The sequence below is a fragment of the Ailuropoda melanoleuca genome, unplaced genomic scaffold, assembly GCF_002007445.2.
Source record: "Ailuropoda melanoleuca isolate Jingjing unplaced genomic scaffold, ASM200744v2 unplaced-scaffold7480, whole genome shotgun sequence".
Taxonomy (NCBI): Eukaryota; Metazoa; Chordata; class Mammalia; order Carnivora; family Ursidae; genus Ailuropoda; species Ailuropoda melanoleuca.
The window spans coordinates 1,289,910-1,306,740 of NW_023250281.1; the positions used below are offsets into that span (position 1 = coordinate 1,289,910).

A 16,831-nucleotide genomic window follows, 5' to 3' on the forward strand; every position below is an offset into this window, starting at 1 on the left:
GGTTTCTTAAATTTCTTTCTCCCTAAAGGTCCTGAACTCTTTCTTCTCTTGTCCCTCCACACCACTGTCTTCTCTACTTTTTCTCAAATTTATGTGTTTATTTCTTTATTATCATGTCAGTTGGATTTTATGATAGAGCAGTGATAAATATATGTACTTATGCTCCACATTTATCTAGAGATAAAAGTTGTAAATACATTAAAAATGGAATAAAGAGGGCACGTGTTATGATGAGCACTGACTGATATATTCATCTAATGAATTATTGAACATATTATCAAAAACTAATGATGTACTATTCCTTGGTTAATTGAATTTAAATAAAAAAGAATAAGTGCAAAAAGATACCATAAAACAGTGTGTAATGTTATGGAAATATTGAGAAATAGATGGACAGAGCACACTTCTTTCAGGAGAGCTTGAGCATGCATGGAAGCAACAATGGAATTGGATCATAGAGTCCCAGAGAAAGTGTCTTATTTTAATTCAAGCATTCAAAAGTTGGGTAAGGAGACAGAAGAAAATGGCTTTAGATGAATTGTATTTGACAATACAGATTTATTATAGATTTCTTAAACAAAGAAGCAAATAATGACAATTGACATCTAGGGAGATGTTGTGCCAAATTTTTGAGAACACATAAAAGGAATATAGATCTGCACATGATCTAATAGGCTACTACAGTTTCAGATATATTAGAGTTTACATATAAAAGAAAAAATACCCTAAGGGTAAAAAAAATGTACTAATATGGGTCTATAATTTATGCATGTGCATTGATTTACTACCCATTCATTTAGCTTAAAAGCTTTGCTTTGAAGATATGTGAATTTACCTAAGGAAATATAATATTTGTATCTGAATGAAGTTATTAGAGAAATATTCTTACAAATTCACAGATTTTTAGAAAATATTTTGGCCACAGATGTTTGCCTCATCAAGCTTTTATCTATGAAGCAAAAATGAGGATTTTTTTCAAAGTAGTTAAGTTTGCTCTTCATTTAGAACCTGCAATGTTCAATTAATAAATTGCAATGTGACTAAAATAATGAGATGAAAATAGCATTCTGGTTTTTATTAATTTACTGCTGTGTCTTTTTCTGGAAAAATAAAAACTGATGTAATGCCCCATGGAAAATTACAATCAAACTTCTACTGATTTCATCTTATTGGGGTTATTCCCACCATCAAGAATTGGACTGCTCTTCTTCATTCTCATTGTTCTCATTTTCCTAATGGCTCTCTTTGGCAACCTGTCCATGATCCTTCTCATCCTCCTGGACACTCATCTTCACACACCTATGTATTTTCTACTTAGTCAGCTCTCCCTCATGGACCTGAACTACATCTCCACCATTGTCCCCAAGATGGCATCCAATTATCTCTCTGGAAACAAATCGATTTCTTTCATTGGGTGTGGAGTTCAGAGCTTCTTCTTCTTGACTTTAGCTGGTGGAGAAAGTTTACTATTGGCTTCCATGGCCTATGATCATTACGTGGCTATTTGCTTTCCTCTCCACTATGCCATTCGTATGAGCAAAAGAGTGTGTGTGCTGATGATAATGGGATCTTGGATCATGGGCTCAATCAACTCCTGTGCTCACACTGCATATATTCTCCATCTCCCTTATTGCCAGTCTAGAGCCATCAACCACTTCTTCTGTGATGTTCCAGCCATGGTGAATCTGGCCTGCATGGACACCTGGGTCTATGAGTACACAGTGTTTGTAAGCACCACCCTCTTCCTTGTGTTTCCCTTCATTGGCATTGCATGTTCCTATGGCTGGGTCCTCCATGCCATCTGCCGCATGCAGTCAACAGAAGGGAGGAAGAAGGCCTATTCAACCTGCAGCACCCACCTCACTGTGGTGACTTTCTACTATGCACCCTTTGTTTATACTTATCTACGCCCTGGATCCCTCCGATCACCAACAGAGGACAAGATTCTTGCTGTCTTCTACACCATACTGACCCCCATGCTGAACCCTATCATCTACAGCTTGAGAAACAAGGAAGTGAATAGGGCTCTGAGATGATTGATTCAGAGAATCCAATCTGTGAAAATGTAGACAATGTACATTAGCTGCCAAGTTTTGTTTACATGTCAATTCAGCTGTGTACCATTGTGAATGAAAAAAATATTATATGCCTAGAGTGAAAGAACATAAATTAATATAGAGGATTGAATAAATTGAGTTTTTCCATAACATACATATATATAATATAATATATACATACATGTATATATACACACACATACATATACCATATATATACATAAATCATATATAATATAATTTATACATATATACACATATGCATATATACATATATATACACATACATAATATAATAATATATATGTATATTTAGTTCTAAGGCATGCTTTTGTTTTTCTTTGTGATTTTTTTCCCTCTATGTAAAGGGAATGCATTTTCCACTAACTTGTGGGCAAAAATGTTTTACTAATATGTAAAACAGAAAATGAAAAATGACTAAACTAATGGTGTCATTCAACATACCAGTTCTACAATACTTTTTCTTTTTATCAATATTAGTAAATTAGTACCTAATAACAACAAATAATTTAGGATGGACCTAACATAATTGGAAATAAATATTTTATTTATTTGCATAATAATTTATACATTTTAAGCTATATTGACATAACATTGACAAGTAAAATTGTGTATATTATGGTGCACAATGTGATAATTTGACATACATATATGTTGTGAAGTCATCACCACAATTTAGCTAATTAACATATCTATCACCCGACCTAGTTATATGTTGTGTGTGCCTGAGAACACTTAAGAACTATTTCCTTAGCAGACTTCAAGTATGTAATATGATACTGTTAACTATAGCCATTTTATTCTATATTAGGGCTCTGGGACTTTTTCATCCTGCATATCTGAAACTTTGTGTTATGGAGTAAAATTTCCTTATTTTCCCAAACCCCAGACCCAGGTAAACAAAACTGTACTGTCTCTATTAAGAGATTGATTTCCCTCACGTATAAGTGAGATCACATAGTACTTGTCTTTATGTGTCTGGCTTATATCACTTGGAATCATGCTTGCCAGATTCAACAGTGACAAGTTTCCACCCCAAGGCTAAATAATACTCCAACACATACAAATTTATGACAATTGTCAATCTATTCATCGACTGATGGATACATAGGTTGTTCCTATGTCTTGGTTATTGTGACTAACGCTGCAATATACATGGGAGTGCAAATACTTCTTTGAAATAGTGATTTCATTTTCTTTGGATATATACCCAGAAGTGAGAGTGTTGGATCATATGGTAGTTCTATTTTTAATTTTTTGAGGAACATCCATACTGTTTTCCATAATGACTCTGCCGATTGGCATCCCATCAACAATGGGAAAGACTTAAAAAGACCATGTAAATTTGGACATTTTATGACTATGTCAATTAAGCATTTAGTATTTAATAGAGCAGTTATAGATTAAAAGCTTGACTTATAGAATGACATTTGGTTGTAACTTGCTTCTCTCCAAATTTAAATTAAGTGGAAGTTTTTCAACACAAGTAACTGAGCGATAATGTCAGATTAGTGTGGGAAAACATAATAGTTGCTTCTTGTTGGAAAACTTAACTCATCTCATTTAACTACAGGACTCTGAAATTTGAAGAAATCTGAAAAAATGTAAAAGAAAAATTAAGAAGATAAAAACAAATGATCCACAAGCATTTCATTTATTGTGAGAGACACACAGAAACATTTCAGACAAAATGGTGAGCCAATAAGGCAATCTCAAGTGAATATAAGGATTTTGTACTTTCAGTGCAATGAACTAATCAATCATTCAATTTTATCAAATTTTTTTCCTCTTGAGTATTTTATAATCTCTTTCGTTCAATCACTGAATCACTGCCTTACTCTAGATTCTTATCCTCCCTCTCTCTCTCTCTTTTAGTTTTTAAGATTTANTACCTACCAAGCATTTCATTTATTGTGAGAGACACACAGAAACATTTCAGACAAAATGGTGAGCCAATAAGGCAATCTCAAGTGAATATAAGGATTTTGTACTTTCAGTGCAATGAACTAATCAATCATTCAATTTTATCAAATTTTTTTCCTCTTGAGTATTTTATAATCTCTTTCGTTCAATCACTGAATCACTGCCTTACTCTAGATTCTTATCCTCCCTCTCTCTCTCTCTTTTAGTTTTTAAGATTTATTATTTATTTATTTATTTATTTATTTATTTATTTATTTATTTATCTGAAAGTGAGAGCACACATGTGGGAGGGGCAGCAGGAGTGAGAGAGAGACTCCCTGCTGAGCACAGAGCCCCACATAAGGCTTGATCCCAGAGATCTGAGATCATGACCTGAGCCAAAATCAAGAGTGGACTGTTTAACCTATTTAGCCATCCAGGCACCCAGTCCTCATCCTCTCTTTATTGGAGTATTTTCTAGCAAGATTTCCCAAATGAATCAGAACAGGATTTAGAATTTATATTATCAGCTGAAGTTCCTAACTGGGAATATACATGTATTTATTTAGTCCAATTTTAACTAAAGTAATATTAAAAATGTTTGCAAGGCCTATAGAATCTTTAAACATGGAAGTAAATCATGTCTGAAAACCATACAACCCTAAAAAAAATATGTCCAACAAGAACCTGAGAATGAATCCTGCGTGGATACTACCATTGCCTGTTCTGGGTGCCATTTGAGTCTCAGGCTATCTGATGGAGTCCCCTGAAAACTCCATTAATTTATTTCTGTTTCATTCATTTTCATTTAGAGGTCTTGCACTTTATCTATTTTTTTTCTGTTTTTGTCTTTTCCCATTCATATATGATTTATTTTTTTAATGTTTTTTATTATATTATGTTAGTCACCATACAGTACATCCCGTTTCAGATGTAAAGTTTGATGATTCATTAGTTGTGTATAACACCCAGTGCACCATGCAATACATGCCCTCCTTACTACCCATCACCAGTCTATCCCATTTCCCCACCTCCCTCCCTTCTGAAGCCCTCAGTTTGTTTCTCTGTTTTTGTTTTTTTTTTCTTCTTTTTTGTTTTGAGTGACCCATCCCAAAATAAAGCTTTCAAAAAAAAATATCAATGTACACTGTAGGTATATGTCTTGGCTATAGCTATAAGTCAGATGTAGAAGTGAACATTTGAGTTCTACCATAGATATTAAAATGTTTGCTCCTTAAGAAACGTCAAAAGAGAGTTCAGGGGGAAAAAAGATAATGATAAATGGGTTGTAGACATTCTGCTCAACACTTAAGGAGTCAAGAGACCCTTTATCTATTTACAGGGGCCATATGTGTGAGATATAGGTATATGTAATAAATTTGTTTATGTACAATATCTGGAAAACAGACATGAGCTTTGAAAAAAAGTAAATATTTGGTCTCTGTGCTCTAATTAAACCACAAAAAAATGCGTATGACCATTTTGGAAAGACAAAGTGAAAGGAAATGGGAAAAGAGAGACAAAGAGGAGAGAGAGAGAGAATGAGATAGACACAATCATAAAGTTTGTGAAATTAGTGTACAAACATTGATGCCTTTAAGGGCTTGATGATATAATGTGACCAAGAGCTGTGTAGAGAGGCCAACTCTACAATTCAATAATAAAGATAATGTGGTGGCAACAGTGCACAAAAGGCTTTGTCTTTGTCTTCAAAAAGGCATCTTTCAAATTTTCTGAAACAGTGCCTTCCTGGGGAGGATCCTAACTAGTCATTTTCATTTATCTTCACAAATTATGGGAATCTGAAGATCACCATGTTAGCTGTATTCTCCCAGCACAGGTCTATTCCTCTTCAATCTCTTTTTAAATCTGGAATGACTTGAAATTGCTCTGGAATTATCTAACAATACATATTGATGATGTTACTTTCCTTAGTATGATAAGCAATGATTTCCTCTAGCTGGTACATCCCTTCATCTGCAGGATAATACAGCACAGCTACTACCTATCTCTATGTTACCTTCACATTACAGTTAATTCAGTCCTCTGAAGAAGTTTAAACATCACAGTTATATCAAGTATACAATTGCCTGTATTTATGATCCACAATTATTCTCATATAAAGGTCTTTGATGGAATAATTCAGTTTTCACTGTTCTCAGGTTTGAGATCTTGTTCATTTACATAACGAAGTACACAAGGAAGCTGTATCCTTCCTCTCTGTTCTCACAAATTTCAATATACCTACTAATAAAACATGTTATCATAATATTGTTATATATATATATTTTTTGCTATCTCCCCAGGGATGACTGCTTTTGAGTTTCTTCCCTTTTAAAAAATACTATTGAGGGTTGCCTGGGTGGCTCAGTTGGTTAAGGCCATGACCCCAGGGTCCTGGGACCAAGCCTCTCATGGCACTGTGCTCCCTGCTCAGTGGGAAGTCTACTTCTCCCTCTTCCTCTGCCCCTTCCTGTGCTCCTGATCTCTCTCTTGTTCTCCCTCTCTCTCAAATAAATAAATAAAATATTTAAAAAATACTATCGAAGGAGGGCATGTGATGTAATGAGCACTGGATATTATATGACACTGTACATCTGAAACTAATAATACATTAAATGTTAATTAATTGAATTAAAAATGCTTAAAAATAGTACTGAAATATGATATACACTTGACAGATTTTTCACAAATTGGAACCACAGCAACTGGCACATTGATTGCATAATAGACATGGCCAGTACCCCACAAGCCACTGCTGTGCTTTTACTCTCTTATCAGGCCCAATGTAGCATGTATTACCACTTCTGATAACATAGATTTATTTTGCCATATATTTTAGTTTTAGAATAGGCCATTTTCTGAGTCTAGCTTCTTTCCTTCACGTTACTGCTGTTAAGTTTATTCTTTATTTTTGTGTATTTGTAGATCATTAATTCACAATGCTACCAAATACCCTGTTTTGTAACTATCATCTACTTACAAAATTTTGTTAATGAGAATATGTGAATATTGTAGCATTTCACTATTACAAATGCTACTGCTATCAATATTTTTGAACATGTCTTCTGTAAACCATCTGGAAGAATTTCTTTGGAAGGAATGCAGAAGTGGAAGCTCTAGGTCATTTAGACATGCCTATGTTTATCCCCAGCCCTGCTTTATTGAGATATAATTGAGAGATATAAATTGCACATATTTAAGATTTAACACAACATGATTTGGTATATATATGGATCATTACCTGTTAACCATCATTGAGTTGCTCTTTTTCTTCATATATCCAGATCTTGTTTAATGAATATTGATTCTGCATTCAAAACAATTGCACCTGGAAGCATGCCTTTGTTATGCTTAGTCATTGCTTTTACACATAATTATTAGAAAAAAAAGTAATTCTAAAAATGTCCTCCAAATATTTTAGGATTTTTAATGTGATTGCATGCAAGTTGGATGAAAATATGTGGAAAGCGGAAACCCTTTCTATGTTGACTCCTGATTTATTAATAAAACATGTCCCACTACATGTATGCCAATTTATAAAAGCTAGAAATACATTAATATCCTAGTAAGTTAATATGAAAATATTTTCTTTTATAATTTTATACATTTCAAAATATTTTTATGAAAATGTTTATCACCCTAATCTTGCATTTTTGGGGCACAGAATTGGGTTTATTTTTCTTCTTTCCATTATTATTATTATATTTGTATTGAACTGTATTTGACACACAATGTTACAAATAGTTTCAGATATGCAACATAGTGATTTCACAAATCTGTATGTTATGTTATTCTCACCACAAGTGTAGCTATCATCTGTCAACATACAATGTCATTACAATACCATTAACTCTATTCCCTATACTGTACCTTTCATAACTGTCTTATTCTATAATTAAAAATCAGTATCTCTCACTCCTCTTCCTTCCTTTTTACCCATTATACACTCCCCTTCTTTCCAGCACCAATCAGGTTTTCTCTGTATTTGTGGGCTTATTTGTGCTTTGTTTGTTTCATTTTTAGATCCCAAATATGAGTGAAATTTTATGGTATTTTTCTTTTTCTGTCTGACATTTCACTTATTAGCACAGTAACCTTTAGGCACATTCATATTATCACAGATGGCAAAATGTCATCCTTTTTATGGCTAAGTAATATCCCATTGTATCTTCATACCATATCTTCTTTGTCCATTTACCTATTGATGGACACTTGGGTTACATCAATCTTGGCATTGTAAATAATGCTGCAATAAACAGAAGGGTGTACATATTTTTTTTTGAATTAGTGGTTTTGTTTTCTTTGGGTAAATACCCCAGAGCGGATTTACTACATCATATGGTATTTCTATTTTTAATTTTTTGAGGAAACTCCATATTTTTCCACAATAACTGTACCAACTTATCTACACACCAGAAGTGAACAAAATTTCTACTCCTTCCAGTTCTACTTCTTCCAATTTTCAACAATACCAGTTATCTCTTGTCTTTTTGAAGATTGCCATTCTGAGAGGTGTTAAGGTGGTATCTCATTAGGCTTCTGGTTTGAATATCACTGATGACAAATGATGTTGAGAATCTTTTCTGTCTTTTAGCCATCAGTATGTCTTTGGAAAAATGTCTTTAGTGTCTTCTGCTCATTTTTTAATTGGATGATTTGTTTTTTGGGTGTTGAATTTTAGTAATTCATATATTTCATCTAATAGATTTTGGTATAGTTTTTAGGTTTTTTTTTATATAGCATCATGTCATCTGCAAATAGTGAATTTTTTCCTTTTTACTTAATTAAAATGACATAAAATTAGAAATCAATTACAAGGCCAAAACAAACCAATATAAGCATATAGGTAAATATATGCTTTTTTTTTCTTGTCTGCTATAGCTAAGACTTCTAGTATTATGTTCAGTAAAAGTGGGACATCCTTGTCCTGTTCTTCTTGATCTTAGGGGGAAAAAATCTCTCAATTTTTCACCATTGAGTATGATGTTAGCTGTGAGTTTATTGTATGTATTTTATTATGTTGAGGTGTATTTTCTCTAAACTCTTTTTGTTGATAATTATTATAAATGGATGTTGAATTTTGTCAAATGCTTTTTCTGCATCTATTGAGCTGACTGATTTTTCATTCTTTCCTACTATGTTGTGCCATATGATTGATTTGTGGCTATAGAACCATTACTTTCTTGAATCCCTGAAATCTGTAATCTGTCCTGGCATATGTACTCTGTCCTGGAGTATGCTTCATGTGCACTTGAAAAAATGTGTATTCTGTTATTTCTGGATGGAATGTTCTATATACATCTGTTAAGTCAATCTCAGTTAATATTTTTTTTCTTTTTCAAATACATTTTCCTTATTTAATTTCAGCTCAGATAATCCATCCATTGATGTAAGTGGGGTATAAAGTTTTCCACAATTATTATATTACTACTAATTTTTCCCATAATGCCCATTAATATTTGCTTTATGTATTTAGGTACATTTATTTGGTTTATGTATTTAGGTACATGAATATTGGGTACATAGATGTTTATAATTGTTATATCCTCTTGTTGGATTGATTCCTTTATCATTGTGTAATATCCTCCTTATCTCTTGTCACAGTCTTTGTTTTATAGTTTCTATTGTCTTATAGACATTGTTACTTAAGTTTTGTGCAGTTTTTTTAATATTTCCATTTTCATGGAATATCTTTGTCTACCCTTTCCCTTTTTTTATATTTAATTTTATTTTAATTCAATTAACATATAATATTAACATATAGTATTGTCAGCTTCAGAGGTACAGTTCAGTGATTCATCAGTTGTATAAAACACCCAGTGCTCATTACATCATGTGTCCTCCTTAATACCCATCACCCAGTTATGCCATCCCCCACCTACCTCCCATCTAGAAGCCCTGTTTGCTTCTTATAGTCAAGAGTCTCTTATGGTTTGTCTTCCTCACTGATTTCATCCTATATTATTTTTCCTTCCCTTCCCCTATGATTCTGTTTTGTTTCTTAAATTCCACATATGAGTGAAATCAAATGATAAATATCTTTCTCTGACTGACTTATTTTAATTAGCATAATACCTTTTAGTTCCATCCATGTCATTGCAAATGGTAAGATTTCTTTTTTTTTTTTTGATGGCTGAGTATATTCCATTTTATATATGTACCACCTCTTCTTTATACATTCATCTGTCAATGGACATCTGGGATCTTCCCATAGTTTGGCTATTGTGGACATTACTGCTATAAACGTTGGGGTGCTGGTACCCATTGGGATTGATACATTTGTATCCTTTGGGTAATTACTTAGTAGTGCAATTGCTGGGTCATAGGGTAGTTCTATTTTTAACCTCTGAGTAACTTCCATGATGTTTTCAGGAGTGGCTATGTGAGCTTGCATTCCCACAAGCAGCGTAAGAGGGTTCTTTCTCCGCATCCTTACCAACATTTGTTGGTTCCTGATTTGTTAATTGTATCCATTCTGACTGGGGTGAGGTGGTATCTCACTCTGGTTTTGGTTTGTATTTCCCTGAGGCCGAGTAATATTGAACTTTTTTTTTTTCATGTGTCTCTTGGCCATTTGTATGTCTTATTCGGTATTTTCTTACACCATACACAAAATAAACTCAAGATGGATGAGATGTAAATGTGAGGCAGGAATCCATCAAAATCCTAGAGGAGAACATAGGCGGCAACTTTTTTTTTTTTTTTTAACCTGGCCGCAGCAACTTCTTGCTAGACACAACATAAAAAGCTTTTGACAGAAAAGGAAACAGTTGACAAAACCAAAAGACAACTTACAGAATGGGAAAAGATATTTGTGAATGTCTTATAAGATAAATGGCTAGTATCCAAAATTGATGAAAAACTTACAAAATCAACGCTCAAAAAAAATTATAGAGTCCATCCTTCAATTTTTAAAAATTTTTTTTGTTATATTATGTTAGTCACCATACAGTACATACCAGTTATTTGAAGTAAGTTCATGATTCATTTGTTGCATATAACACCCAGTGCACCATGCAATACATGCCTGCCTTGCTACCCATCACCAGACTCTCCCATTCCCCCACCGCCCTCCCCACTGAAGCCCACAGTTTGTTTCTCAGAGTCCATAGTCTCTCATGCTTCATTTCCCCGTTCTGTTTACCCCCCCTTTTTTATCCCTTTCTTCCCCTACCTATTTTCCTAGTTCTTATGTTCCATAGATGAGAGAAACCATATGAAAATTGTCTTTCTCTGCTTAACTTATTTCACTTATACTATCTCATCCAGTGCTGTCCATGTTGCATCAAATGTTGAGAAACCTTTCCTTTTGATAGTTGAGTAATATTGCATTGTATATATGGACCACAACTTCTTAATCCAGTCATCTGTTGAAGGGCATCTCAGCTCCTTCCACGATTTAGCTGTTGTGGACAATGCTGCTATGAACATTGGGTTGCATATGGCAGTTCTCTTCACTATGACTGTATCTTTGGGGTAAGCAACCAGTAGTGCAATGGCTGGGTCATAGGGTAGCTCAATTTTTAACTTTTTAAGGGACCTCCACACTGTTTTCCAGGGTGGCTGTACCAACTTGCATTCCCACCAACAATGTAGGAGGGAATCCCTTTTCTCCACATCCTATCCAACAATTGGTGTTTCTTGCCTTGTCAATTTTTGCCATTCTAACAGGCATAAGGTGGTATCTTAGAGTGGTTTTGATTTGAATTTCCCTGATGGCTAATGATTTTGAACATTTTTTCATGTGTCTGTTTGCCATTTGTATGTCTTCATTGGAAAAGTGTCTGTTCATATCTTCTGCCCATTTTATGATTTGTTTATTTGTTTCTCCTGTATTGAGTTTGAGAAGTTCTTTGTAGATCTTGGATAACAGTCTTTTACCTGTAGTATCATTTGCAAATATATTCTCCCATTCCGTGGGCTGCTCTTAGTTTTTTTGACTGTTTCCTTGACTGTGCAGAAGCTTTTTATCTTGATGAAGTCCCACAAGTTCATTTTATCTTTTGTTTCTCTTGCCTTTGGAGATGTGTCATGAAAAAGGTTGCTGTGGGGGTGTCATAGAGGTTGCTGCCTATGCTCTCCTCTAGGATTTTGATGGATTCCTGTCTCAAATCGAGGTCTTTCATCCATTTGGAGTTTATCTTTGTGTATGGTGTGATAGAGTGGTCAAGTTTCATTCTTTTGCATGTAGCTGTCCAATTTTCCAAGCACCATTTATTGAAGTGACAGTCTTTTTCCACTGGATGTTTTTCCCCGGTTTGTCAAAGATTAGTTGCCCAAAGAGCTGAGGGTCAATTTCTGGGTTCTCTAGTCTGTTCCATTGGTCTATGTGTCTTGTTTTTGTGCCTTTACCATGCTGTCTTTGTGACCACAGCTTTGTAGTACACTTGAAATCTGTCACTGTGATCCCCCAGCTTTGTTTTTCCTTTTCAACAATTCCTTGGCAATTCGGGGCCCTTTCTTGTTCCAAACAAATTTAAGGGCTCTTTGTTCAAGCTCTTTGAAAAATGTCATTGGTATTTTGACCTGGATAGGATTGGAAGTGTAGATTGCTCTGGGTAGCATGGATATTTTAACTATGTTATTTCTTCTGATCCATGAGTATGGAATATTTTTCCATCTTTTTGTGTCTTCTTCAATATCTTTCAAGAGTGATTTGTAGTTTCTAGAATATAGATCCTTTACGTCTCTGGTTAAGTTAATTCCAAGGTAACGTATGGTTTTTGTTGCTATTGTAAATGTGATGGATTCCCTAATTTCTCTTTCTTCAGTCTCATTATTCGTGTGTAGCAATGCAACTGACCTCTGAGCATCGATTTTGTATCCCGCCACATTACTGAATTGCTCTATAACTTCTAATAGTTTGAGAGTGGATTCTTTTGGGTTTTCCATATAGAGTATCATATCATCTGCGAAGAGAGACAGTTTGACTTCTTCTTTCCCGATTTGGATACAGGCATAATCCATGCATGAGAAAGCAGTTTATCAAGATTAGAGCAGATATCAATGAATTAGAAACCAGGAGTACAGTAGAGCAGATCAACAGAACTAGAAGCTGGTTCTTTGAAAGAATAAATAAAATTGACAGACCACTGGCAAGACCTATCCAAAAGAATAGAGAAAGGACCCAAATGAATAAAATTATGAATGAAAAGGGAGAGGTCACAACCAATAGCAATGAACTTGGAAGGATTATTAGAAACATTCATCAACAGCTTTATGCTAATAAATTAAGCAATCTGGAAGAGATGGAGGATTTCCTGGAAACCTATAAACTAGTAAGACTGAATCAGAAAGAAATTGATTTTTTAAACAGGCCAATTAATTATCAAGAGATTGAAACAGTGATAAAAAAAAAAAAAACTTCCAAAAAACAAAACTCCAGGACCGGATGGTTTTCCTGGGGAATTCTACCAAACATTCAAAGAAGAAATAATACCTATTCTCCTAAAGCTGTTTCAACAAATAGAAACAGAAGGAAAGCTATCAAACTCATTCTATAAGGCCAATAGTACCTTGATTCCCAAACCAGGCAAAGACCCCATCAAAAAGGAGAATTATAGACCGATTTCCCTAATTAATGTGGACACCAAAATTCTCAACAAGATCCTGGTAATAGAATCCAACAGTACATTCAAAGGATTATCCATCATGACCAGGTGGGATTCATGCCTGGGATGCAAGGGTGGTTCAACATTCACAAAACTATCAGTGTCATAAATTTTATCCAGAAGGAAAAAGCCAAAAATTATATGATTCTCTCAATTGATGCAGAAAAAGCATTTGACAAAATACAGCATCCTTTCCTGATTAAAACCCTTCAGAGTGTTGGGAGAGAGGGTACATTCCTCAATCTCATAAAAACCATCTATGAAAAGCCCACAACAAGTTTAATTCTCAATGGGGAAAGCTGGAAGCCTTTCCCTTAAGATCAAGAAGAGGACAAGGATGCCCACTTTCGCCATTTTTTTTCAACATAGTACTAGAAGTCCTTGCAACAGCAATCAGATAACAAAAAGGGATAAAAGGCATCCTTCAGTTTTAATCTGAAAGTGCTTTTCGGTCTGTAGTGAGTATTTTTAGGCAGTACAGATTATTTATTTATTTATTTATTTATTTTTGTTTGTTTTTATTTATTTTTTATAATATGTTTCGTATGTTATGTTAGTGACCATACACTACATCCCTGGATTTTGATGTGAAGTTTGATGATTTATTAGTTGTGTATAACACCCAGTGCACCATGCAATACGTGCCCTCCTCACTACCCATCACCAGTCTATCCCATTCCCCCACCCTCTCCCCTCTGAAGCCCATGGTTTTCTCAGAGTCCATAGTCTCTCATGCTTCATTCCCCCTTCTGATTACCCCCCTTTCTTTATCCCTTTCTTCTCCTATCGATCTTCCTAGTTCTTATGTTCCATAGATGAGAGAAACCATATGATAATTGTCTTTCTCTGCTTTGACTTATTTCACTTAGCATTACCTCCTCCAGTGCCATCCATGTTGCAGCAAATGTTGAGAAATCATTCTTTTTGATAGCTGAGTAATATTCTATTGTATATATGGACAACATCCCATATTTATTTTCTTTTTTTAATGTTTTCATTTAAATTCTAATTAATTAACACACAGTGTGATAATAGTTTCAGGTTTTGAATTAATGATTCAACATTTACATGCAACACCTACAGCTCATCACTACAAATGCACTCCCATTAATTATTAAATTTCATGGCCAGTAAAACCAAAATTGGGAAATAAATTACAATATATATGCAAACACCTCATTATTGTGCATTTACTGAACAAAAATAAATAAAATACACGATCCATTAAGCTTTAGAGACACAGTAATATAGGAGTAATTTGAATAAATATATTTGTTTCTTTCCCCATTAAATTGACTGACCCTTAACATACCTGTGAAAATATATGAAGAAATTATTTGAATTTCTTTCCCATTGGGCTTAGATCCATCCTGGGCTTTTGGTTAACTTAACCTATGTTGTTCAAGTCTCGGTGGACATTCCCAAGTGAATACAAAAGAAACAAACAAAATAAATAGATTAAATCTCCATGTAAAGAAGGCTTAGAATCATTGTTGCTGCTGCATTTCTTGGAGGTATCTAAAATATCAAGTATAGAAATGTACATAGTAATCTATGTACACTTGCTTGGAAAATATTCAAGAATGTTTAGTCACAAAATGTCTTTGTTCACAGGATGATGATTGAACCAGCGTCAGCTAACAAATCCTGTGCATTTGTGAAAGTGCAGAGATAATGCAAGGTATTCCAGCAATCTTAATTGTTTTCCTATTTTTAATAGTCATACAAGAAATGAGACTCCTCAGCAAGTACATAAGAGAACTTTACTCATAATTTAGTATTTTTGTGTATAGTAAGCAATAAATACATTTGGACATCCCATTAACAAGGGAACTCCACTTTTTTGACTGAGGTAGGTTTAAACACTGTATAAATAATTTGTATTAGAGTATATATCCTTAAAAGTAAAAAAAAAATAATAATAGTCTGCTTGAACACTTATCTTTTTTAACACATGAAGCTCTTCCTAAACATGAAGTGTGTTATTATACAATTATGAGAATTGGTATGATTGTGAATGATTATGAAATAATATTGAAACATAGTAAAATTGATAATAAAGACTGCTGCTAATATTGTCTGCGACCTATGCTCTCGATTTATTATGAATACTACATGAGCCTACCCTATATTATATTTAAATACCTTATTCTGGAATATAATTGATAATAATTATAATAATCTATGATAAAATATATAAGAAATGTTTATATAAATTAGAACGGTACTTCAAATATGACAGTAATTTTTTGGTGATAATTGAACCAAGACATTTACAGAAAAAAAATACAAGTTGAAGAATAAACAATGTTCATTAAAGAATGAAGGGTTAATTTTTCCATAGCTTGTGATGAATCTTCTGGTGATGGGGAAGATTGCATTCTAGTCAAGAATGCTTTAAACAACATAGGTAGCATGAATTATATTCTTCAGAGGTAAAGATGTTTTTATGCAACAGCATGATGTGATCATATAGGTGTTGATTTAATAGAATCTTTTGGTAGTGCTGGTTACTGTTTGGATTGAAATTACTCAGAAGATAAGCACATCAGTTTAGGAAATATGTAATCTATGAAAGAGCTGATTAAGATATAGATGATTTGAAATGGAGTTTGAGGCTGAGTGAGTAGCTACACACTGTACACATGCTTCAGTAGAAGTTGTAGAATGCAAAATTGAAAATGTATCTGTTTTTGGAGCTCATTTATGTGCTTTGGGTAGGTTATATTTAAAGAATAAACCTAACATTTAAGGGTTCACATCCTCAATAAAATTGTGGAGGACAGTCATATTTTCTACTTGTTTATTATTGTTTCCGTGAATGTAGATTGCTTATATGGCATCCATGGTAATCTTAATGGAGCTTCCTACTTGCTTTTTATCCTACATAATATAGTATAATATAGTATCATCCAATGACATTACTGAAATTCTCATTACCATCAGCACCCCAGAAACTTTTCATCTTACCCAATTTTAACTCTATACCCATTAAGTATTAACTCCCCCATTTCTCCCTCATCCCAGCCCCTGGAAGTCCCCATTCCACTTCCATCTCTAGGAGTTTGATTACTTTGGGTATCTTGTATCTGTGGAATCATGCATATGGCTTGTTACGATTGCTTTATTTTACTTACCATAATATCTGCAAACTTTTTCTATGTTGAAGCATACAGCAGAATTTCCTAATTCCCTTCCTTTTTAAAACTGAAAGACATCATATATATATATATATAT

The 16,831-nt window shown here is 33.9% G+C and overlaps 1 protein-coding gene across 1 annotated transcript; it reads left to right on the forward strand.

Annotated features, from left to right (window-relative positions):
- The first annotated feature begins 1,130 nt into the window (after positions 1–1,130).
- On the forward strand, positions 1,131–2,036 carry LOC100464123 (olfactory receptor 2L8). The gene has a single exon (XM_011217583.2). The coding sequence runs from the start codon at positions 1,131–1,133 to the stop codon at positions 2,034–2,036; it is 906 nt and encodes a 301-aa protein (XP_011215885.1).
- The last annotated feature ends 14,795 nt before the right edge of the window (positions 2,037–16,831 follow it).